Source organism: Helicoverpa zea, chromosome 6 (genome assembly GCF_022581195.2).
Source record: "Helicoverpa zea isolate HzStark_Cry1AcR chromosome 6, ilHelZeax1.1, whole genome shotgun sequence".
NCBI lineage: Eukaryota > Metazoa > Arthropoda > Insecta > Lepidoptera > Noctuidae > Helicoverpa > Helicoverpa zea.
In genome coordinates this window covers 453,059-478,578 of record NC_061457.1, presented here as the reverse complement: position 1 = coordinate 478,578, position 25,520 = coordinate 453,059, and the positions used below count along the sequence as shown (strand labels likewise).

The window sequence follows — 25,520 nt, the reverse complement described above, 5'->3', positions numbered from 1 at the left end:
CACACATCACACTGTATTCACTGTTTTCGTTAGTCCCGCGTTTGACCACAATCTCCCCTTTTGCATGGTGGTGGAGCTGGCTTGATTAGGAACGTATTCACTTATTACTTCTACCTATCAGCAGTATAATATTGTTTGGTTTCCGAAGGACTGCAAACTGTTTCGTTGCATTGAAGGTGCGCCCCTCTCGTGCCAGGCCTTTTCCCTGGCCCGGGATTAACTGGCAACTCTGCATTTGACAGCTGAGATGGTGCCATTTTAAACTCTTTTTAACCTGTGGTTAGTTTAGCGAGACGTGTGTGCTTTTTCAAGAGAATTTTCTCAATAAATGTGTGAGGAAAATGGCAGATTCCGAGGTAAATTCAACAACTCTTGTGATGCTATTGCTATGAAACTGTGCCCACACTCATCCCCGATTACTCTGCCAACAGGTATTAAAGAAATTAAAGGATATACCATTCAAAATCCAAACCGCAAGTTTGAAAGGAAGACGTGAGGTTGTAGAAGAAATTCAAAATGTACTATCTACACCGGGTAAATAGCATAAAGACCTATATTCATTTATAATTTGTGATCAAAATGCATTGTTTGTATGCTACCTGCATCTATTTGATAGCAATTATAGGTTGGTTATCCAGCTGTATTGATCCATAGAGCCCTGGATGTTGCTCAGGTATTGTGCTCTCCCTTGAATGAGTTTTGAATGTGCCAATCAGAGGACGCTGTATGCAACATAGTTTGCGTCTACATATAAATTGTGAGAAATCAATTCATCAATACCTGTGCACAGTGCACTCTAGTAGCAGGTGTTTGAAACATTTTTATAATGCTCTGTTTTGAAGACTGGCTTTAATTTTGAATGATATAGGATATGTATGTTGTGTTAGCAGATAGGCAACAGGTATTGTTTAACTTAGATAAGCTCAAACTAGAGCTAAATTAAGATAATGTAAGGTAAGCTGAGTGACATGTGGATTTAAATGAAATATGACTGCAGCTGCTAATGCCATCGTTATGTAGAAACATGCATCTGCAACTCAATGTTATTAATCAAACAAAAAATTGTAAATCAAGTAAACAAACTTCTATTGAAAAAATTACAATAGTTTTAAACTTTACTTGCTTTTGATAGTGCATTTTTTTAAAGTCAAATATGATGATATATTGTATTTCTGAGTAATTCAGAACTGAAAGCAAATGTTATTTTATCAGAGTTAGATGTTGGGTATAAGACCTTGTTAAAAAGATATTTATATGTTTTTGTTTGTTTTTAAATCATATATTGTTTGCTTGTGTTATGTAGGTATAACAGAGCCAGCAGTGCGGTTCGTGTGCCGCCTGCTGGTGCTCACTCTACACCGGTATCGGGACTCCACCTCCCAGTCATATGTGAAGAGCCTGGTTGCCTACCTCGCCACCACTCACAGAGAATGGACTCTCAAGGGCTTGCTACCAGTCCTGCTTGAAATATCAGAACAACTCAAAAACACAGCTTCATCGTAAGTAATCTTAATCCAAATATTCTAAATTAGAAATTATATAAAATATCCTAACTTCATACATAATATTTTATAGGAAAAGCACATGCCAGAGTGGACTGTATGCTCTACGTTGGTCCACAGTACTAATAGATGGCACACTTAAGACTACAGAAGAAAATGGAGTGGATTACAATGCACTTGTGCTGTCTCAAGCAAACTTGCTTGCTGCCATCATTGCATATGGGGACCACAGGAAGAGTGATAAGGCTTATTCTATGGTAAGTACCAGATACTATGTAGTTGAGTCTTTTAAGTTCATTTTCACAGTTCATCTAATTATAATAATCATGGTCTAAGAACATTAACCTCACTACATATCAAAGAAAAATAAATGATTTATTTTACTTTGGGTATGATTTAAGCTGTCACCAATTTGATTCATTTTGTGTTTCTTAAATAATAGGGTTTGCCCTCAAAATAGTAGATTTGTCACCAAAATGTAGTCACCAAACAATATAAAATCAATTCCACAATAAATTACCGAAAATCATGGAGATATGGGGTCAAGTACCAAATAAATGGTTTTGTATGTATTATAATAGGTTTGTCCTAATAGTATTTAAGCAAACTAATTTAAAGAGATCACCAATAAATCATATATTATATCACTAGAAAATTTCATGAAGGTCTAAAAATGTACGGTGGTCGTCATCATCCTTTCAACCAAAAGAGTCTACTACTTAACTGGCCATGTGCCTCCCCCAAGGGTCTTAATTTCCACAGGTAGTATAAATATATTTAAATTAAATTTCTAGCTGAATAGTAAATAGAACACTTAATTAAAGTCAAAATAATCAATATTTATTGTTAAAAATAACAATCACTGAATAATCAGCGCTGGTTTCCCTTACCTTCCTCTTCCCTTTGAACATATTTTCATTAAAATTATAAACTGATGTATTAAATTGGTAACGAATACATTATTTTAATAACTGAACGAAATATAATGTAACTACTGTATTGGTGACAAAATAACAAATAAAAAGGAGTCGCATTCAGGGATCGATTAATCGATTTATTTGGTGACAGATCTACCATTTTGAGCACCAAGCTATTATTTCAGTAATAAAACTATTATTATAAGAACGAAGTTTATAGTCATGTAACGCATTACAATTTTATTGGTAATCCATCTCATATTTTACACATTATATTAACAATAATTTGGTAATTCATACCTGGGAACACTCTTTGTTTATCTGAGAACGAAAATATTTCGTGGCGATAGATCTATTTATTAGGTGATACAACTTGATGACAAATATAAATTTTGGTGACAAAAAATATAGTTCCCTTTTACTTTGTTAATTATATTATAATATTTTCTTTACAGCTACATACATCATGGGTATCAATTGGCAAAGAGAAATTATCCAAATGGCTAGAAGTGCTACTTGCAATCCCACCCGACTCAGGACCACACATTTGTGTCACCTTCTCCAACTTGTGCCGACATCTGCAGCAAGTTGGGGATGGTGCTACCATTGAACAACACAAGGTTTGTGCTACTTTTTCACTGAACTACCTTAGTTCATTTTGCATAAAACTAGGTATTTAAAGGATCCTTGATTGAATGACCTTTTTATTAGACCTTTCACCTTAGCCTTATGCTTTATTAGCACATGACGGTCACACATTTTTTACAGTTTTTTAACATAACCACATTTTGAATAACACAAAATGGACTAATTTTATTTTAAGACTATTTGTTATTTATACTGCCTCTAATCCTTGCAGAAAAAAATGCTAGAAAGTTTCACCAAGAGCGTGATCAGCGTGAAATGTCGTCCGAACGCGAACTATATCAAGGGCTGTCACGACCTATTGCGTCAGCTGAGTCCTGGCGACGTGCGCGATGCGTTGTTGCCAGCACTCCACAAAGCCATGCTGCGCAGTCCCGAGACCATCGTGCAGGCTGTAGGAGAGGTCTTCGCAAATTTAAACGTGGACTTGGATGGACTAGCTGTTGATATCGGCAAAAGTCTGATTGGTAAGTAGTCGACACTTTGATTGTATCCCTGATTGTTTTCTGTCAGTTTTTTACAATAATTAATATACTTGTTTTGTCCCCAGTAAACCTGCATTCGAAAGACGAGTGGGTCCGCGGCGAGGCACTATGCGCGCTGGAGCGGCTGGCCGCGCGATGCTCGCAGGTGTCGGCGGCGCGAGCCCTGCTGACGCATGCTTTCGCCGAATACAACGGCGCTAGTGGGAAACTTACTTCCAGTGAAGACAAGATCTCAGTGCTAATGGTGGGTACATTATTACTTTGCATAAGACAAAATTTTGTCATTGTCGTAAAATGTTAATAGTTCCATTTGCTATAGCAATATAAAACAGAAAAGATTTACTAATATGAAAAGGTAATCTAACTGTTATTTGTTTTGATTTGTGATTCAGGGCCATCGTTATTTTTAGTGCAAATCCCTTGGCCAATTTAGTATGATATACCATTTATAAGCACTTAATAAAACTAGATAACAATATAATGAGTAGCGTTAGATAAGATATGTATTACGCAGATTTTTGGTGCGATGTTCAGCTAAATAAATAATGTTTGTCGTGTAGGGCGTGAGCTCTCTCCGCGCGCTGCCGGTGTCGGGCGCGGATCGAGCGGCACTGTTCGGCGAGGTGGTGACGCTAATATCTCGCGCGCTGGACAGCGAGTCGCACGAGCGCACGCTGTGCGTGGCGCTGGACGCGCTGCAGCGCTGGTCGCACAACCTCGGCGCCGCGCTGCCCGACAAGATACTCGACATATTCAAGGTGACTGCACATTTACATCTTTAATACTGTATATTTATAGCTCCAGTGAGACTTAATTGTCCCTTCTTTTTCAATGCTCAAGGGCGAGCAAAGCATAAAATGGTTTATTTTATAACCAGATCAAACCACTATATCAAACATAGTTTTTACAACATGTTGGTATTTTTCAGAAAAATCTGTCAGCCAAGAGCACGACGCAGGCGGTGCGCACGGCGTACGTGAGCATGGTGGCGGCGTGTGTCCGCAACTGCGGCGCCACGCCCGCGCAGGCCGCCGCGCTGCAGCCCGTGCTCGTCAAGGCCGTAGAGAAGGCCGCACAACAGCCACTGCAGGTCACTTGAAATTATGTCATTTATTTTTTGCATTTACTGCCTCTAACACTCCACGACTATGTCCAAAACCCTATGTATTGAATTCGCAGTAGAAGTCATCAATAACTGGCCGTCATTTCCAGCAATTCCCTACAATATTAGTAACAATTCCTAAAATAATTATAATTGATACTTCAGCATATTAGATAATTAGGCATATTACTATAGGAAACATGTAGTCCTCATATAAGAACATAAATATTAAGAGAATTCCCTTAAATTGTTGGTATAAATTTTTTTTATTTAGCCTGTGCTGACCTATTGCTGGGAATTCAGTCATAAAAACTTCTTATTTTAACTACGAGTATGTTCTCCGCAGCACCTGGTGGTGAGCGAGGGTATCTGCGCGATGCTGGGGCTGGCGCTGCTGGACGCGGCGCGGGAGCTGCCGGGCAGGGCGGGCATCTGGGCGCCGCTCTCGCACGCCGACAAGCACGTGCTGCTGCACGACCGCGTGCTCGCCGCCGCCACTGACGATGGTAAGCATCATACCTTACATACAATACAGAATGAGTTTCCAAACCACCATACCTTACCATACCATTCAATCAAACAAAAAGTAGGTCTTCATCACTTTTGTAATAAAACAAAATAATTAACAATTGATGCACTTATATTTTCATTTCACAGGCTTATTTTACCATAATAATGTGTCCTTTACATATCCATTTGTTTAACTATAGTTATATAAGATTACTGAGTTGATTATCACTATAACATTTACCCCTTTATAGTCCTAATACAGGTGGTGATGCTATGCAGAACAGTGTTGGAAAACTACCAAAGTGTTGCCAGCGAGCAGAACTCGCCGGTTTACAGAGCATTTATACTAGTCCTACTGTCGCCCGCCAAGGCGGTCCGCACCGCCGCCATAGAGGAGGTTAAGGCCATGCTTGCCAAGGAAGACAGAGTCTTATTGGCGAAGAATTTAGCTTTGAAATTGAATGAAGTGCTGGAGGAAGGGAAGCTGCTGGGCGGCAAGGAGAAGACGCCTACTGATGAGAAGGCAAACGGAGAGCTTACCGGAAAGATGATTTTGGATTGTGTTCATGCTCTCTGCTCATATAGAGGTGAGTTATCTCCCACTAATGTTCTAATTAACATACTTATTAATATTTTTAGACATTATGCAAGTTACTTTATTTATGTCCCATTTTATTTATTTTGCAAACATTTTATTTATTAGACAAGGTCTAAAATATTAGCTTATGCACTGAAAATGATGTGGTTATGCACCGAATGTACTAGTTAAACATAATCTTGCTAAACGCACAAAAGTACAATTATTTGGTTGTCGTTAGACTACCCCGAGCGCGAGTCGCAGGAGCTTGTCATCGCAATCCTGCCAGCATGCCACCACCCGCTGGCGGCCGCCGTGTGCCCCGCTGCGTGGCGCAAGCTGGCGCGATACTTGCGCCACGACGCCCGCCAGCTCGTGGCGCTGCACTCGAACAACCTCAAGAATCAGTATATCGCCGGGTACACACCTAATGAGGTAACTGACCATTACTTCTCCAGCAAAGCCAATCAAACTGTACTTACTTACTTACTACTGACTACTGTGTACTTTTAAGACTTGTTAACCTGTCTCAAAAATCGATAGCGCAATCACTGCGAAGCGACAATTGCATTGTTATGTCTGGATTATTTTTGAATAGTTAGCCACATTAGTCATAGGCAAGGCAATAAATCAATGTATCAGATAGATATCATGTAACCCAGGCTTGTGAGGACCACAAAGTTCAATGATCAAGTTTACTATGAACTTTGGTTCACACCGTGGAACACCATGGTTCTCTTTCTATTTTCATAAGATTGTACGAAAATAGAAACACAATAGAAGTGCAGAGTGCAAATCAGTGAAAGGACTAATAAACCTTGACATATTTGTGTTTCATTTGTCCAGACGCTATCGAACGTGGTGTCGACGCTGGTGGGCACGGCGCCGGAGGTGGTGGCGGGCAGCGCGGTGCAGCTGGCGCTGGACGCGCTGCAGGACGCCAGCCTGCTGCGCGTCACCAGGGACGAGTACTTCACCTACCTCACGCCCGAGGGAGAGCTCTATGACAAGAGCAGTGTGCCCGGGTACGTCATGCCCATGATTATTATCAAGATTTTATTTAATCTGTATTATCTTTGCTTATGTAGTAAGTAAATTTGAACTGTGTTCCAATAGTTATTTAAATTGTGAAACTAAATAATTGATTCCCATTTCGAAAACTACAGCAATTTCATTCCTGAAACTTTGGCGTCATTCTTATTCCTAAACAATAGTAGCGCTATTCTTTCGCTTGAATCAGAAAAGTTCAGAGCCATACACTGACACACAATAATATAGACTGTTATCTGTACAGTAATGAAGACAGTAAGGAGATGAATCTGAAGCGTGAGAGCAAGGCGTACAGCTACAAGGAACAGTTGGAGGAGCTGCAGCTGCGTCGCGAGCTGGAAGAGAAGAACAAGCGAGAGGGAAAGGTTAAAGAGGTTAGTACCCCATTGCAAACTGTTTTTTTTATTGACTAAAATTTACACTGTACTAGAGCTCTACGAGAAAGACAAGAGAATTTCGTACTTGTTTTTATTATCATTATTGAGTGTAGACTACTTAGCAGTTAATCTATAAATCAAAAACAATGGGAATAAATATTTTGACCACCATAAAATGCTTTGATACCCTTAGTGTCGTAACCAAAAATATCTACTTAACACCAGAAAAATAAAGTCTAAAAATATAATAGTACCAGCTATTTTAGTCACGACTCCACTTTAATTTGTATTCGACCACCAAATTTAGTAAATGATCACCAAATCTTGACAACCAAACTAATGTATTATTTTTCCTAAATAAATCACTGTGATTGCCATGAAATGTAGGCTTATTATAAATAAAGTATTATGATGCCATATTAAGTTATGTGTATATAGACTCTATGTAGGTAGTCTTGTTTGCCCTACCCCTAGAGTGCAATTCAAAAACCGCGTAGGCGCGGAGGGGCGAGACGGCCTGCGAGCTGAGGCGCAGGTAGTTTTAAGGCTCGCCGCCAAAGCTGAGGCTGGCCGTCGGAGTCGGCCAGCAAGCCGAAGCCGCGGTGGTGAGCGTGAAAACCATCTGCGTCGATAAGCTCGCATGGGACCGCCGGAGCCCCGCAGCGCCGGAGCCGTGACAGAAGCCATGCTTGGTGCATGTTTGCTATATATGTATATCAAGTTTGGGATAAAGATGATTTATTTGGATTCATTTTGCTAAAATAGGATAGCAGAATTTTGGTGATCATTTACTATTTTTGGCTTACTTATGATTTACTTGGAGTAATTTTACTTAAATAGGATAGCAAAGTGTTGAAACTTTGGTTATAATTTTACTTTAAAATGTTGGTTTAATTTTGGTGATCATTTACTATTTTTGGCTTACTCATGATTTACTTGGAGTAATTTTACTTAAATAGGATAGCAAAGTTTTAAAACGTTGGTTATAGTTTTACATTAAAATGCGAGTTTAATTTTGGTGATCATTTACTATTTTTGTCCGCTATTTGTTACTATATCTGGTGGTCAGTTAAACATAAGCCAAAAACAATTGTCTTATTGTTCCAGGTGCCCCTCTCAGCCAAGCAGAAGGAAGCTATCAAGGCTCAAATGGCAAAGGAGAATGCTATTCGACAAAGACTGAGTGCAGTAAGTTTCCACAATCACCTCCAACTTTTCTTCATTTGTTTGTCATTTATTCGATATTTAAATCCTGTGTTTGTTTGCAGCTAAACTTACGCGTGGTGATAGCAGTGCGTCTGCTAGAGGCAGTACAGAAGGGCTCGGCGACGGCGCTGTGCCGCGGCGCGCGGCGCATCGTGCCGGCCGTGCTGGGAGCCCTGCGCAGTCCCCTAGCGGCGCCCCGCCTGGCAGACGCCTACGTACGGCTCCGGTTCGCGCTGCTGCCCAACCACTTGGCTTTGGGAGATATTCTAGCCAGGCTCACTTTGCGGTAAATTGTTTTTTTATACTGATTGTATTACTTCTATGATATTATGTAAGTAAAAAAAAATCGAATGCTTAAAAACTACTCTTTTAAATTACTTCCTTGCTCAAGTGTAAAATGAGTTTCGACGTTGCCCCACTTAAGTCAGCCAGTTAATTGCTCATGTGCAGTAGTTTTTACTCGAACATTTTGGCGCATTCGGACAGTTATTTGACATTATCTGTAACATGACTTATGAACCCATCCACCTTCCAGTCTGCATAAGCCGCAGTGTGACCTGGAGCCGAGCTGGTCGGACGCGGAGCTGGGCGCGGCCACGGCCCGCACCATCAACCTCATGCACGCGCTCACCACCGCCAAGCCGGCTGCTGAGGATGAGGAGGAACCCGCTCACAAGCCCAACCACTTCACTGCTCCGGGATTCTGCTATGCCTTCCCGCTTTTGAAGCTTGGTGAGTCTATTTTATATTTTAAATAAAATTTTGCTATTGAATGTTCGATACATTTTTGTAATCAAGTAAGCATGAATTTGAATAGCGCCAAATGCCTATCCTATAAACCCAACCAATACATAATGAGAAATACTAATACATATGTTATGAGTATTCCTTGGTTTCAGCTACGCTGCCTCTTTTGACGAACACTAGAAATCCCTAACTAATTTTCCTGATTTGAAGGAATTGGGGTAAAAGATCCAATCATTACCAAATGAAAAATGTCCATGTACTTTTTCACTACTCATCAACAGCATCAAACATATGAACTGTCCTTCCTAAGCAATATATTGCAATAAACGATATGACATGATAAACTATGTTATTGTTGTCCAGGTCTATCCGGTCCGGCGCTGCGCGGCGACGAGCAGACGATGCTGAACGGGCTGGCGGTGATCTCGCAGCACGCGGCACTGCGCCTCGACGCCGACATGATGCATCCCGCGCTCTTCCCCATCGACCACATGTTCCGACTGCTCATTGATCTTATCAGTACGTATTATATTCAACTGCTTGTTCTTCAGTTTAGTAATAAACAAGCGACCTGCACCGGCTTTTCACGGGATATCAGTGTTTCCCCACTATTTAATGTATTTTTTGTACATATAAACTTTCCTTTTTAATCATTGTATATTATAAATGTCAAACCTGGTGTAATCCATCAGGCAGCACAAGTGGCCGCGTGCTGTCGGCATGCACGGTGGCGCTGCTGGACACCGCGCACTGCGCCGCGCGGGCCACGCTGTCGCTCGACGACGTCACCTGTCTGCTGGCCGGCCTGCAGAACCCGCTAGAGGTATACTAGCTGATTGTACCAATCACATCAATGCTAGTATTCAAAATCACGTAGAGATATATAATAAATTGTATAACGTCATCTCCTCAGGTAGTGCGTGACGCGGCGCTGCGCGCTCTGCTCTGCGTAGTGGAATGCTTACCGCCGCTACTGGAGGACCCGGAGTACGCTCTCACGCTTACGAAGAGATTGCTCATCGCCACTTTCGATATCTCCGAGGACAATAAGTGGGTCATTTTCCAAACAATATTAAAAAAAATCGACACTGTAAAAGATTTAATAATAATATTGATTGTATTGCATAGGAAGTTAGCAGAAGAACTGTGGAATCAGCTACCGTTAGCCCAGCAGTGGAGCCGCGAGCCTGAGCTGGTGGAACTGTTGCTGGAAGAGGCACAGCATCCCTCGGAGCCCGTGCAGCGCGCCGCGGCCGCCGCGCTGGCACACCTCGTGCAGCGCAGCGCCGACCCTAACGCGGCCGAGCATGTGCTGCAGAGGTTACAGGATATATACACGGAGAAATTGCCGGTCAGTGAAAATCGTAGTCTAAGTAACTATTTCTTGTAGAATAAAAATGTTAAGGGTGCTTCCATATCTGGTGTATGTGCACCTCGCGGGCCTTTTGCGAGCTGCGTGCGTGCATTGTCATGCGCGGCTCCTGCGCTGCTCGCGAGCAGATCTCGCGCGGCATTGCCGCGACTGCAACAAGCGCACAGCGAGCAAACGCGAGCGGACTGCACATTTGCGGTGCATTCGCTAGATGTGGAGGCACGCTAAGATACGTCGTTGTGTGTAGATGATCCCGGCGCGGCTGGACCAGTTCGGGCACGAGGTGGAGGCGGCGGTGGACGCGTGGGGCGCGCGGCGGGGCTGCGCGCTGGCGCTGCGGGCGCTGGCGCCGCGCCTGGCGCCCGGCGCCGTGCCGCCCGCCATGAGCTTCCTGGTGCAGCGCGCGCTGCCCGACCGCCACGACACCGTGCGCGCAGAGATGCTCAACGCCGCCATGGCCATCGTCGAGATACACGGCAAGGTACCGCCGCGCACCTTGCATGTACCCGACGAGTACGAGGCTCACTCGCACTCTCAATCGCGGTGGCTGATGACATCGATATATTTAACTGTACACTGTGCGAGTTCACAAGGGCCACGTACTGTGCAGTGTGTAAGGAAATGTAATTAAGTTATAGTTAAGGAAACATATTTGTAAGTACTATGTCGAATTAGATTAAAAAGGCAAAGGCAAAGTAACTGTCTGATAATAAATGGGAAAAAAATATGGATTCAAATGTTGATATTTTCATTGTCAGGAAACCCTGAGCAGCCAGCTGCCGGTGTTCGAGAACTTCCTGGACAAGGCGCCGAAGTCCGGCGGCTACGACGGCACGCGGCAGTGCGTGGTGCTGCTGGTGGGGTCGCTGGCGCGGCACCTGGCGCCGGGCGACGCGCGCATCAAGCCCATCACGCTGCGCCTCGTCGCCGCGCTCTCCACGCCCAGCCAGCAGGTCAGCACGCTTTATATGTCACAGCATACACCTATCCTGTTCATAAGGACCCAATCTGCAATTTTTGTCCACCTTGTTGATATCTACCTTACGCTGCACTTACTACTGCTCAGTCTAAATAATAAAATCTTTATTTATTTAAAATACCTTAAACAATCTTTACAGGCCTAATAAGGCAGTTATGAACTTAATATTAATTAAAACTACATTATTTACAAACATTATATCGAATATTTAAGTAAAAATAATGATATACCTATTTGTTTTCATGAACAGGTGCAAGAAGCAGTGAGCAACTGCCTCCCCCACTTGGTGAGTTCTCCAGCCCTGGAAGACGAGATCCCCACTATCATGAACAAACTCATGAAACAACTGCTCACCGCAGAGAAATATGGAGACAGGAAAGTAAGTAATCATATCTTAAAATATAAAACCGTAACAAATTGTAGTCTTCGTTTTGCGTAATTTACACAAGTGATGTTTTGACGAAGGGTGCTGCATACGGTATAGCCGGTATCATCAAGGGTCTCGGCATCTTGTCGCTGAAGCAGCTCGACGTCATGGGCAAGCTCACCGAGGCTATACAGGAGAAGAAGAATTTCAAGTATCGAGAAGGTAAGAAATGCCATTACTGATTTATATAACTTGCAACATATCCTTGCGTAAAATTAAAAAAATATTCATAACTTAAATATAATTGCATACTTGTACGCCTCCAGGCATAACATAGCGATCTGTAATTTAAAAATAAGACTTACCTATACCTGAGTTAAGACGCCACCGTGATTTTAATAGCCGTTTGCCATGCCAAATTATAGGACTACCCGCTTACCAATGGATCTGAAATTTTGATATAGGTAAATTGATATCTTTATCTAGATTCTGCCAGAACGAAAACACGATACTGATAATTTTACTCGATCATAATTAATTCCGAAAACACGTCTAAAAAAGTACTATTTTTGAAATTACAAGGAAGTTACACTATCTTTATGTTTCAAAATTACTCTAATATATTCTTAACATCAATATTAACGTTCTGTCAAAGTCATTTTTCCATAACTATTACCAAACATTTTTAATTAAAGTTTTAAGATATTGGATTTTTTGAGCGGCAGCGATCATGATAGACGCTACGCAATTCTGAACCTTATGTCCGTGCTCTAGCGATTGATACACAATGTGTACGGAGACGAGCCAGTCCGGCGATAGCCCTCGTCGAGGTTGGACCTGCGCATGTTGTCGCTCCGGCCGTAGGTATAATAATTTGTGACGATAACTCAGATTTGCGCGCGGCCCTATGTGTGCGTCGGCTTGTAAATATACAACTTTCGCTCGTGTGACAGTGACGTCGTCCGAGCATGAACGTGTTCTTATCGCTTTTTGTTATGGGTACAGTCGTTTACAAAAATGTCTAGTTGTTGACGAAGAAAATGTTTAAGGAGTCAGGTAGCGATTCAAAAAATGAAACAACATCCAAAGCTTTTTATTATTACATCTTACAGTTTTTCATTATTTTCTCATAAGTTTTTTCAAATTGACATTGACAGTATCTAAGAAATAAATGAGGTGAAATATCTAAGATGAATTAAATACTCCTTACATATTTTCTAGCTCGGGGTACGAGGACAATAAATAAAAGTGTGGACTTGATTTTTCAAGTAGCGATTCAGAATCATTATAAATAAATAAATATTTTTATTGGGTATTAAACAAATCAAAAACTAACTTAATAATTTCAATAGATATTTACACAGATAAATAAACATTAAATTACGTAATAACTGTTTTTCCTTAAACAGCCGTAACCCCTAAATAACTGTATTTGTACCCGACTGTACCTCTTGTCACGCACACAAAGTCACTGTATATGTACAAGGGTTACCCACACATAACCGCGCGCAAGACTGAGTTGAACTTACTATAAGCACTCTGAGAACAAAAAATCTATGGAGACCGTGTTATACTATAAATTCTTTTTTTTTACATTATATTATTATTTATATTTCAGTTTTAATAAATATGTTTAAAAATGAATTACTTAGCTTCATTACTTCTTTGATACCTTACAGCTTCACTACATACATTTATAGCATACATAACACACAAGATCTGCGACGCTTTTATTCCTTAACCACTTAATTTTTACTAGCTGTTTAACGCGATTTTAGCCGCATTCCCGGGGAACTTCTTCCTGTGCCCGGATAAAATATGGCCTACATTCACTGGGGATAGTGTAAATCTCTAATTGTGAAAGCAAATCAAATCAGTTAAGCAGTTTCAGAGCTTATACAATCCACAGAAACAAACAATCAAATCTTCCCTTTTTATAACATTAGTATAAATTATGTAACACTGGTCAAACGCTTTCATTTGATACCCATATTGAGAGAGCTATAAAAAAACAATGCAATTCAGCATTTTCTGGCGGTGGCTATCTTGGACTTTAAATAATATTATACATGATTCTACATACTATAGTTCGGCCATTCAGAGAATGCGTTCCTGACACGTCGCGATTGAACTGACGACGTAACTACATTCATTGATTATTGATATAATAATGTTGTTTTAATGCTCCTCAATTGTTAAAACGGTAAACAACCAGCAAAAATATTTTTATCGTAACTGCAACGCCATTGCAAAGTTACGTCGTCAGTTCAATCGCGACGTGTCAGGAACGCATTCTCTGAATGGCCGAACTATAATCAAGCCCTTTCATTTGATATCCATACTGAAGGAATTGTAAAAAAAATATGTTATTCGCCATTTTGTGGCGGCGGCCATCTTGGGCCGATATTCACCAAATAAAGCTAGGAACACTCCCGATTAATTTCATTTCAAACAAAAAAACCTAAATACATATCGATTCATCCGTTCTGGATATACAAACACACATACACGACACACCACACATACATACACACAACCATACGCGTCCAAATTATCATATTACTCTTCATAAAAAGTTTTCATTACAAATAATTTTTGTAAGTACAACAAAAAAAAATCCGATCAAAAAATAAAAAACTTAGGTAAGTTGCGGCTCCCTATCTTCCCTGTTCGGTTCTCCTGACCCCGCGCTGACCTCGGCGTGTGCGATTGGCGCGAAATTCAAATTTTACACATTGAGTGAAGAGTATAGCTTGCGCGACGCGATAGACGCGGAAGTGTAGTGGGCGGAGCTATCTAAAATCAAAAAATCCGCGGTGCGGTCTTAACAAATAAATTGATTTGATTTGTGATTTTTCGACCTTTTCGAACTTGGTCTAACTTTTTACTTGACATGAAAAAACACATTTATGTGTGGGTGATACAAATTTATGTGACCAGGTGCACTCTTCGGTTTCGAGATGTTGTGCTACAAGCTGGGCCGTCTGTTCGAGCCGTACATCGTGCACGTGCTGCCGCACCTGCTGCTGTGCTTCGGCGACACTTCGCAGTACGTGCGGGCGGCGGCTGACGACACCGCCAAGCTCATCATGAGCAAGCTCAGCGCGCACGGCGTCAAGCTCGTGCTGCCCTCGCTGCTGCAGGCGCTGCAGGACGACAACTGGCGGACTAAGGCCGGTATGTGTACATGCACCCACTAAAGTAACGTGAAAAAATATCACTGTGGAATATAGGTGTGATTTCATGTTCAAAATTATCGTAATGTAGAACTAAATGATCTCCTATGTTTTCAGGAAAAACATATTTCGCAACTACTTTTACGGATTTTATCGCGGATAATATTATTATTATCTAATCCCGACGTTTCGGATTCTTTACAGCATCTATGGTCACGGGCAGACTGAACATATGACTTCATATAACCGTGACAAAATCCGTTAAAATAGTTTTATTAAAATATCCAATATTCGCGTGTCCAGTGGGCCAAGCACGAATATCTAACGTATTCGAATCGACAATGTATCGAGGCCTCGATTCGAAAACGGAGTTTGTCGATAGTAGGCAGCACGAACCACATTCGGAGCACTATCGAACACTCGATTCGAATTCCAAGGTGACGTCATGCAAATGTAAATAGGGACGCGCCACAGTGAGCAAAATGAACGATTGTTGAATGAATGGTGCGTTCGAAAACTAACTCTAGTTGTTAATATTTTTTTTACCTTTGATTAAACGTTTTATTATTATTAAATTATAATAAAAACTGAATGTAATATAAAAAAGAGACCCAAAGTTAATTATTAGACATTATAAAATGGCATTATCTCTAGCAATATAACATAGTTACGGAGATTTTATTTTTTAAAAATGACGGGTACCGAACGCACCCACTTGACATCCGACGCGCGTAAGGGCGCCAAATTTGTTTATGTTTTGCTACACGTCCACAACAAAAGTATTTCTGTTTTTTTTTTGCTACAAATAATTAAGTGCTTTCAATATAATAAATATTATGAGAACCAGTCAGACGCAATATGAAATGATGGTTGAATTCATGGAAGCGTGAGTAAACAGTTTTAATAAGTTTGAGTGGCATAAACTTTAGTGTGAAGTATTTTAAGTGCAATGCTATTTCTATATTTTTAAATTCGGTTTCATTTATGTCCAGTGGGTAAATTATATTCCTAAGTTTTGCTCTGCGCGTAATTTCTCTACAATGATTAAAAATAAACATATAAATAACATTTTTTTTTTTCAAACACATTAATTCTATAGGTTCGCAAATAAATAAAATATGATTTAATTACTTAGCTTGTTTCTCGTGATTGATATCCATAATATTCTAGTAAAGGAGATTGGGCAAGAATGTATGAAGTTTGGTCCAAATGTCCACCACGAACGAGACCTATATAAATAATTAAATAGTCCACTTAATTTAGAGTAACTTTTACTAAGAAAGTAAAAAAAAAAACAATGCCAAAAAAAAGTTATAGCCAAAAATGTATTCTTAATTTTCGGTAGTTTTTGTATGTTGTCATTATTATTTTTTATTTTATTCCACTTTCATTTCCGCACTTTATCTAAAACTAAGATGAGTAAGACACATTTGCATATAAACCCATATTTATTTGCCCGATGGATGTACGAATCACGAACCAATTGAGGTGCTAGAAGGGCTTGAATATACTCAACGGTGCCTGGATCTAAGATAGTTCGAAGTAACTGGTGGTGTCTTCTCTCTAATAATGAACAATTCTATTTTGTCAGAAGTTACAGAAAGTACGAAAATCGAACATCACGAAAAGTAATTGAAAAAATTAAATTGAAAAAATCTATAAAATGTTTTATTTTATTTTGCTATAACTTTTTTCTGGCATTATATTTTTTTTTACTTTCATAACAAAATATGTTCTATATTTAACGGGCTATCTAGCCATATAGGTCTCGTTCGTGGTGGACATTTGGACCGGAATCGCCCATTGTCCTTTGCCGCTAAAAAATAATATGCGGTACTACGTTCATACAGTGGCGGTCTTTGCATTTTAAATTATATTGAAGCTATTACTAATTGTTCCAATAACTTAACAATAATTTTATTCACAAAACTAACTCTAAACAAACATAAACACGGTTAAAACTTTATTTTTACACTTCTCGAAACCTTTCTCACCGACTATTTTCAAGTGAATAATGTTTCGACCATACTCGATAGCCAGCCTTCGAGAGTTTACGTTACCGTACGTCAAAAGAATGTTCGTGCTGCCATGTTTTATTTCCTTTTACGCCCGATAGGGGCGCTGTACAATTCTCATACAAATGTTACTCGATTTCGATACGAATAACTTTTCGCAAATATTCGTGCTTGGGCTACAGGTGTCAGAAATCAATTATTTTCTTTTTGTCAGGTTCTATCGAGCTCCTGGGCGCGATGGCATACTGCGCCCCGAAGCAGCTGTCGTCGTGCCTGCCGTCCATCGTGCCCAAGCTCATCGAGGTGCTCAGCGACTCCCACATGCGGGTGCAGGAGGCCGGCGCCGAGGCGCTCGGGGTCATCGGATCCGTCATCAGGAACCCTGAAATTCAAGGTCAATATACATACATATATAAATGCTAGAAGGACATCATGTAGTTGTGATAAAATGTTAATTGTCTTCTAAAAGGTGAAAAAAAGTAAATATGTAGGTATGCAGAATTCCTAAAAGTAGTAAAATGGTACCATGTACAAAAACTATTTGTACCCCTGGTGGGACTCGAACCCACAATCCCCGGCTTAGGAGGCCGATGCCTTATCCATTAGGCCACAGGGGCTGTGAAGTGTAAGTCGAAATTGAGGGTTAGATTATTTAGCGTAGAGGTGGTATTAGTTAATCGAGCGTTGTTATTAATTCCATTTAGGCTAGGCGCTGATTGCAACTTTTCGTCACCGTGACTTTTTGTCACTGTCACCTGCTGTCACCCACGGTGCGCTCACTGAATCTGTTCTTGGGTGACAAATCGCGTTCATTTTTGTATGCCGGCTGAGTGACAAAAAGTCACCAGTGAGCGGACTCCCATTGTAATGTACCTACGTACGTGTACGCGAGTGACAGTCCGTCACTCCGGCATTGCCTGCTGCTGCGACTATTTGTCACCGTCTTATCACGTCACCATAATGAGCGCACTCAGTATAGTTTTCATTGCACTTGACTAAATGACAAAAAGTCACGGTGACGAAAAGTTGCAATCAGCGCCTAGCCTTAGAGGCCGGCAGTTTGATCAGTCAGAAAGCAGCTGTTGATATATGCATCTCTTTCGTATACATGGAATGTACCTACATTTATTGGGCGTTTCTTGAAAGAGAAACTCACCCCTATTTAATCATTTTCTCGCCGGCGCGGCGGTGGTTCTAATGCCTTATACAATAACACGAATCATTCGTCTACAGCGATCGTGCCCGTGCTACTGGAGGCGCTGCAGGACCCGTCCAACAAGACGTCGGCGTGCCTGCAGACGCTGCTGGACACCAAGTTCGTGCACTTCATCGACGCGCCGTCGCTGGCGCTCATCATGCCCGTGGTGCAGCGAGCCTTCCTCGACCGCAGCACCGAGACGCGCAAGATGGCCGCGCAGATCATCGGCAACATGTACTCGCTCACCGACCAGAAGGACCTCATGCCCTACCTACCCAACATCATCCCCGGACTCAAGAGCTCGCTGCTTGATCCTGTACCAGAGGTCAGAACATGTCGTAGTTGTTTTCATAAAAAATATGATGAAAAATGGTTGTTTATTGAGTGACGCGAAACATGCATTTGATACAACAAAATGTTTGAACCTCTGTCTTATATAGCTTTTGTATCTCTTTTATTGCTGCGTTTATCCATAACGGTTAAAATTGATAAAAGTATATAGAAAAGATCGTCAATTAAGTATAAATTCATCTATTAACTGTTTACTAATATGTGATATTTGGTGCTAGGTGCGATCGGTATCGGCGCGAGCCCTGGGTGCGATGGTGAAGGGCATGGGCGAGAGCAGCTTCGAGGAGCTGCTGCCGTGGCTGATGCACACGCTGACCAGCGAGTCCAGCTCCGTGGACCGCTCGGGCGCCGCGCAGGGCCTGTCCGAGGTCGTCGCCGGCCTCGGCGTGCACAAGCTACATAAGATTATGCCCGGTTTGTTACACTTCTTATTACATACGGACGTCGGACAGTCTATACAGTCCCTGCTGTGCCATTCAAAGGACATAAAATCGTATAGTATTTCTGGCATATGTGAGTTTCATCTGTTGATGATATATTGTGCAAGTGTTTGAACTGTATAACTATGCGACAGATATAATCGCGACGGCGGAGCGCACGGACATCGCGCCGCACGTGAAGGACGGCTACATCATGATGTTCATCTACATGCCCGGCGCCTTCACCGACGACTTCCTGCCCTACATCGGACAGATCATCAACCCCATCCTCAAGGCGCTGGCCGACGAGAACGAGTACGTCAGGGAGACCGCGCTCAAGGCCGGCCAGAGGATCGTCAACCTGTACGCTGAGTCCGCCATCACGCTACTGCTGCCCGAGCTGGAGAAGGGCTTGTTCGACGACAACTGGCGCATCAGATACAGTTCAGTACAGTTGCTGGGAGACTTGTTGTACAGAATATCTGGAGTTTCCGGTAAAATGAGTACAGAAACCGCTTCCGAGGACGATAACTTCGGCACGGAGCACTCTCACAAGGCTATCATCAATGCTCTTGGACCTGAGAGGAGGAACCGAGTGCTGGCTGGGCTATACATGGGCAGGAGTGACGTGGCGCTGATGGTGCGGCAGGCGGCGCTGCACGTGTGGAAGGTGGTGGTCACCAATACGCCCAAGACCCTCCGCGAGATCCTGCCGACGCTGTTCGGTCTACTGCTGGGCTGCCTCGCCTCTACCAGCTATGATAAGCGACAGGTGGCTGCCAGGACTCTGGGAGATCTTGTGCGCAAGGTAATATATGTTATAATATTAGATATGAATACATGATTTGTAATTTACACAGACTTGCTAAGTAAACTGTTATGACGGACGAAATAGTATCTACAGATAAACAGCCTTACAGGCCAGTACTACCTGAGATGGGAAAATCTATCCTCTTAGCTATCATAAAAAGCTTATAAGGTGAGTGTTATCTCTTCGTTCGTAGTTCTGTACCTAATACAAAATTGTATATACCCACTGGTTTTCCGTTCATTTGCAGCGCTCTAACAGGGTAATGAATTCCTAAAATGAGGATGCATTTCTGTACCTGTATATATTTTGCAATAAACGAATAATGGCAATTTATATGTGTAGCTGGGCGAGCGCGTGCTGCCGGAGATCGTGCCCATCCTGGAGCGCGGGCTGCGCTCGGAGCGTGCGGACCAGCGCCAGGGCGTCTGCATCGGCCTCGGCGAGATCCTCGCCTCCACCTCGCGCGACGCCGTGCTCAGCTTCGCAGACGGACTCGTAAGACAACATTACACCTTTTATTTTATAAGTTACAACCATAATACCTCCCTTTTTCTATTTTATGAGGAATACACAGCGATTATTAAACTATTTTGTCTGCACAGTGGACAATTTTTCTATTCCACTTCCATTGCTATCTTTTGTTTAAAAAAGTGTGTCGCAATTTATGTCTATCTTTGTGGTAATGGATGTGACTATATCAATAAACAATGCTATGTGTCAGGTGCCGACAGTCCGCACGGCATTGTGTGATCCGCTGCCGGAGGTGCGGCTGGCGGCGGCGCGGACCTTCGACAGCCTGCACGCCACCATCGGCAACAAGGCGCTCGACGACATCCTGCCGCAGATGCTGGACGGCCTCAAGGACCCCGACCCCGCCATCGCCGACGCCACGCTCGACGGACTCAAACAGGTACATTAGCAACATCTGCCTATAAATAATTCAAATGTGTAAATAACCCATTTTGTCTGTAACATAGAGTAAATACGTTTACTTATGACACTATGTTATGGTCCAGATAATGGCGATAAAGTCCCGCTGCGTGCTGCCGTACCTGGTGCCGGTGCTGACGAGCGGCGGCGGCGCGGACACGCGCGCGCTGTCGGCGCTGGCGGCGGCGGCGGGCGGCGCGCTGGCGCGGCACCTGCCCCGCGTGCTGCCCGCGCTGCTCAACGCGCTGGTGGCGGCGCGCGCCCAGCCCGGCGCCGCCCGCGAGCGCGACCACTGCCGCGACGCGCTGCTGCCCGTCGTCGACCCGCCCGGCGTGCGCAGGTACACCACCTTTCAACTTTACCAGCTCATCACAATAATATTTGGCGCAAAGGGACGTACTAGATGCAAGCACGAAAAGATATTTAACATATTTTCAATATAAATATTTTTGTATTTGTATAGAATTGCCACATACGTACGTGAACCGTCAGGAGCATAGGCTATCGATAGATTTTTGTAATTTTTTGGTGTCCACGGACTCGTGGTAACTGCCTAAAGCCGTTTACACCGAGCATAAATGACTATACGTTCGTCTATATGTGACTATATGTATATCGTGTTTGTGCGGCAGCATCATCGACACGCTGCTGGAGACGATCCGCACGACGGAGGGCCCGCGGCACTGCGCGGCGGCGTCGCTGCTGTGCGCCTTCGTGTCGCACACGCGCGCCGACCTGTCGCCGCACGTGGCGCAGCTCATCCGCGGCCTCATCCTGCTGTTCGGCGACGACGACCACGAGGTGCTGCTGGTGGCCTGGGAGGCGCTGGGCGCGCTGGCCAAGTCGCTGGACCCCGAGCGACAGATCGCGCACGTGTCCGACGTACGCCAGGCCGTCCGCTACGCCGCCGCCGACCTCAAGCCCGATCAGCTGCTGCCTGGCTTCTGCTTGCCTAAGGTGAGACAGGTTCAATATAACCAGAAATATATTATATCAGAAAATTATTTCAACATTTTGTGCAATATCATTTATTTTGTGAATAGGGTCTCGCGCCAATCCTGCCACTGTTCCGTGAATCGATCCTGAACGGTCTCCCCGAGGACAAAGAGAACGCAGCCCTCATGTTGGGCGAGATCATTAAGTTGACATCAGCGGCCGCCATCCAGCCCTCCGTGGTGCACATCACGGGACCACTCATCAGGATCCTGGGAGACAGGTTCAACTCCAGTGTTAAAGCAGCTGTACTTGAAACCTTAGCCACTTTGTTAACAAAGGTAATATTTATTTTCCTACGTAAATAAATAAATCTGTTTTGTTGCCCATATTATATATGTATAAACATGACGTAAAATAAATTGTAATTTAAACATATTCACCTCTTCCTATCAGGTGGGAGTGATGCTGAAGCAGTTCTTACCACAACTGCAGACGACGTTCCTCAAAGCATTAAATGATCCGAACCGACCCGTACGAATCAAAGCTTGCCTGGCGCTATCACAATTAGTGGTGATCCACTCGCGCGCAGACCCGCTGTTCCTGGAGATGCACAACACCATGAAGAACATTGAAGACCCGGCCATCAAGGAGACCATGCTGCAGGCGCTCCGCGGCGTGATCACGGCGGGCGGAGACAAGATGACGGCCAGCACGGCGCTGACCATCCTGCCGACGCTGTCGGGCGCGGCGCTGCTGGCGCACCCCGAGGACCCGCCGCGCAGCCAGGCGGCCGGCTGCCTGGGCGCGCTGCTGCACTGCCTGCCCGAGTCGCAGCGCGACGCGGCGCTGCTGCACCACGTGCTGCACGCCGACCCCGAGCCCTGCCTCGCGCACGGCCGCTCCACCGCGCTCTTCGTGGCGCTCAAGGAGACGCCGCACGTCGTCTACCGCGACGAGGACAGGGTGGACAAGGCGCTGCTGGCGCTGCTGGCCAGCGACAAGATCCCCATCGCCTGCAACGGCATCCGCGCCATCGGCTACCTCATGCGCTACCTGCTCAAGGAGGATCGTCCCATTCCACCTCAGCTATTGTCGCAATTTGTTAGAGTGAGTTCAATTTCAGTTTCTTTATCATTATTTTTGAAAATAGCTTTCTTTTTAAGAAATGCAAAGATGCTTTTTCGCTTCAATATCGTCACCTGCCTAGCCTCTCCCCCATTTTTCTGCAGTCTGCTTGCAGTCAGTCTCGTTAGATTTTTTTGCTTCTGACTATCCTGAATGACTACCAAAGAAGCATAACAGTTAGTATCCCAATAGCAAGTTGTATACAATATATAAAACTTATGATCTGAACAGAGCATGAACCACCCGAGCAACGAGGTGAAGCAGCTGATGGCGCGCGCGGCCAGCATGCTGGGCCGCGAGGCGCCGCTGAGCACGAGCGGACCGGGCGCCGAGCTGCTGCGGGCGCTGCTGCCGGCGCTCGTCAACGGCACCAAGGAGAAGAACACCTACGTGCGCGCCAACGCAGAGATCGCGCTGCGGGCCGTGCTGCGCCTGCCGCAAGACGAACAGTTCCATCTGGTACGTCATACGTGCGCTTCTAGCGCTAGCTATAAAACACCTTTACTTTTTCACATATTTTTGGATTGCCGTAAATGGTAAAAAAATGCCTGAACCAAATAGAAGACACTCGGTAGTAATGTTGTAGATTAATCTTATAATTAAGTGTACTTTTAAGTAGGTAAACGTTTTATTTACGTTGAGAGCACCACAAACGTGCGGGAACCATGCATCGAAATATAACTATAAAGATACCTTGAATAGAATTCCTGTTAATATTTATTTCTATCTAGTTGTGATCTACCCAGAAAAATAATAATATGCACTTTCAATAGCTCACCGAATTGATAAGATAATGATCATTCCATATAATCAGTAATGTAAGGAAAAATATTTTATTTTTCAATATCTGTTATTCTTGAAATTATTTTATCAGGTAAAGTTAAACTATGGTAAACGTTTAGTTTCCATTTTTATAGCAAATTCTTAAAATTCTGAGTACACAACGTTTTCTTTATCTTGGTTTTCTAGTTCGTAAAATGAGTGGCAATCACCACATGACATAACTAATGCATTTTATGTTGTTGCTTATGAATGCTGGATAAGCATCTGACTACATTTGAAAACTAATTAGGTTCAGCACATAAATGATGTGATTTTAATTATACTAGAATGAAATAAGTAATATATTTTCGAAAGGCTCTTGTCTATTTGTGTAAGTAATGCGTAGTGTAGTAACAAGAGTTGTGTGGTGCAGCAATGCCTGGCGCTGCTGGAGGAGGGCGCGCGCGAGGCGCTGAGCGACGTGGTGGCGCGGGTGCTGCGCCGCAACATCGCCGACGGCCGCGACGAGGACCTCGACTGCACGCTGCTCACCTGAGCCAAGCCTCTCACTTTCTCACACACACACTTTGTTTTCTGCCTCCTTGTAAATATCTGCCTGTCACTCCCAAGTGCTGTTATTTTTATTAAATTTAATGAATGTTTTATAAATAATTTTACTAGACTGGAACTATTAATTTTAAATGCAATTTTTATTTAGGATAAAATATTATATTTCAAGTAAGTTTATGTTCAGTGTATACAAACCACTCTGGTACACACTGCACATAAATATATAAATGTATTTTATTGAAATCATCATGCAAAATCAAGCTACAATATTTTTTTTCTATATACATAAATGTTATTGAAAAATTCCCATATGAAATAAAACAATGAATTATGGCCATTATAATGTTTACTTCAAAATGTTTTTGAACTGCGTATCTGTCTGGTAAAGTACAATCAAAAAATAATCTTGATTAGGAAACACATCTGTTTCACATGAATGTCTATTTAATGGTAACTAAATATTAATTGATAGCATTCCATGTCCCCAGTCAATACAGGATTTGATTTAATAACATGTCATTGTGTTATCTATGTATCAGATAACAGAAATTGAATGTATACAACTGAATAAACAGACTAAATAAATATGTTTGACTTGGTTTGATTAAACTGGAATTATCAAATTTTAACATGATTCAGCAGTTATCTTTAGTGACAAATCACAGAAATAAATTGTGTAGTTCTTTAAACTGGCAAAATACCTAATAAATTGATATTCACAACTTTGATCTCTTAGGTAAATATGAGTAGGAATGTTAGATAGGTAAATGCGTAATTACGTAAATATTGTCTTAAAATTAAATATACCACAGTTAACATTAACAACAAAGAACTACATTATTACAGTTCTTTATTATTATTCTTCTTCACGAAACCCCGCTCCTGGACAAGTTCGTTGCATTCTTGCCGAGAAAGCTGCGACAGAGGGAGCCGCTCCAACTCACGGTCATCCTTGCCTAGCAGCACCAACTCTGGGGGAGCGCCAGTGATGAAATTAACTTCCATACGCTCGTACTTAGGAGCGTCATCCATCACAAATCTCTTCACTTCCGGAAGGCGATTAAGTGAACATCCTCTGCAAGTCTAAAATATTTATTTTTCATAAATTTAAGGACAATATAGAAATGCAGATAAGGTACAAGTAGGTGTAGCACAACTAACCTCAATTCTTGCCGAAACAATGTCGGAGTTCTCGTAAGCCGCGGCTGCAGCCACGATAACACAAATAGCTAACAATACCAGCTTCATATTGTAAGAGGTTTACTTTCAGACTGATAGTTTACTGAATACAACTCGTTGGAAAGTAATTTTAAGAGTAGCGATAGTAATTCCGTAAATGACGTATTGTCATTTTGTTTGACATTGACACTGACACGTGATTTCAAATTCCG

At 42.7% G+C, this 25,520-nt stretch overlaps 2 protein-coding genes and 1 non-coding gene across 3 annotated transcripts; 1 reads left to right on the top strand and 2 right to left on the bottom strand.

Annotated features, from left to right (window-relative positions):
• Window positions 1-242: 242 nt before the first annotated feature.
• LOC124630859 (eIF-2-alpha kinase activator GCN1) lies at window positions 243-24,718 on the top strand. The gene is made up of 38 exons (XM_047164878.1): window positions 243-356; window positions 432-534; window positions 1,304-1,499; window positions 1,576-1,759; window positions 2,875-3,039; window positions 3,279-3,531; window positions 3,615-3,793; window positions 4,110-4,307; window positions 4,478-4,639; window positions 4,998-5,157; window positions 5,413-5,748; window positions 5,980-6,173; window positions 6,585-6,763; window positions 7,033-7,162; window positions 8,273-8,353; window positions 8,434-8,657; window positions 8,907-9,103; window positions 9,482-9,637; window positions 9,811-9,941; window positions 10,032-10,168; window positions 10,247-10,469; window positions 10,738-10,971; window positions 11,249-11,443; window positions 11,720-11,848; window positions 11,935-12,058; window positions 14,777-15,013; window positions 17,242-17,421; window positions 18,261-18,550; window positions 18,795-18,990; window positions 19,151-19,803; window positions 20,149-20,301; window positions 20,528-20,716; window positions 20,823-21,076; window positions 21,369-21,693; window positions 21,780-22,010; window positions 22,126-22,779; window positions 23,029-23,256; window positions 23,993-24,718. Exons 1-38 carry the CDS (start codon window positions 342-344, stop codon window positions 24,113-24,115), a joined length of 7,998 nt encoding a protein of 2,665 aa, XP_047020834.1. The 5' UTR covers window positions 243-341; the 3' UTR covers window positions 24,116-24,718.
• Trnar-ccu lies at window positions 17,572-17,644 on the bottom strand. The gene has a single exon. It is a non-coding gene; the product is annotated as a tRNA-Arg (tRNA).
• On the bottom strand, window positions 24,458-25,499 carry LOC124630865 (selenoprotein M-like). Its single transcript, XM_047164887.1, has 2 exons — window positions 25,291-25,499; window positions 24,458-25,212 (listed from the first exon to the last, which is right to left on the bottom strand). The coding sequence occupies exons 1-2, from the start codon at window positions 25,375-25,377 to the stop codon at window positions 24,970-24,972; spliced, it is 330 nt and encodes a 109-aa protein (XP_047020843.1). The 5' UTR covers window positions 25,378-25,499; the 3' UTR covers window positions 24,458-24,969.
• Window positions 25,500-25,520: the final 21 nt, after the last annotated feature.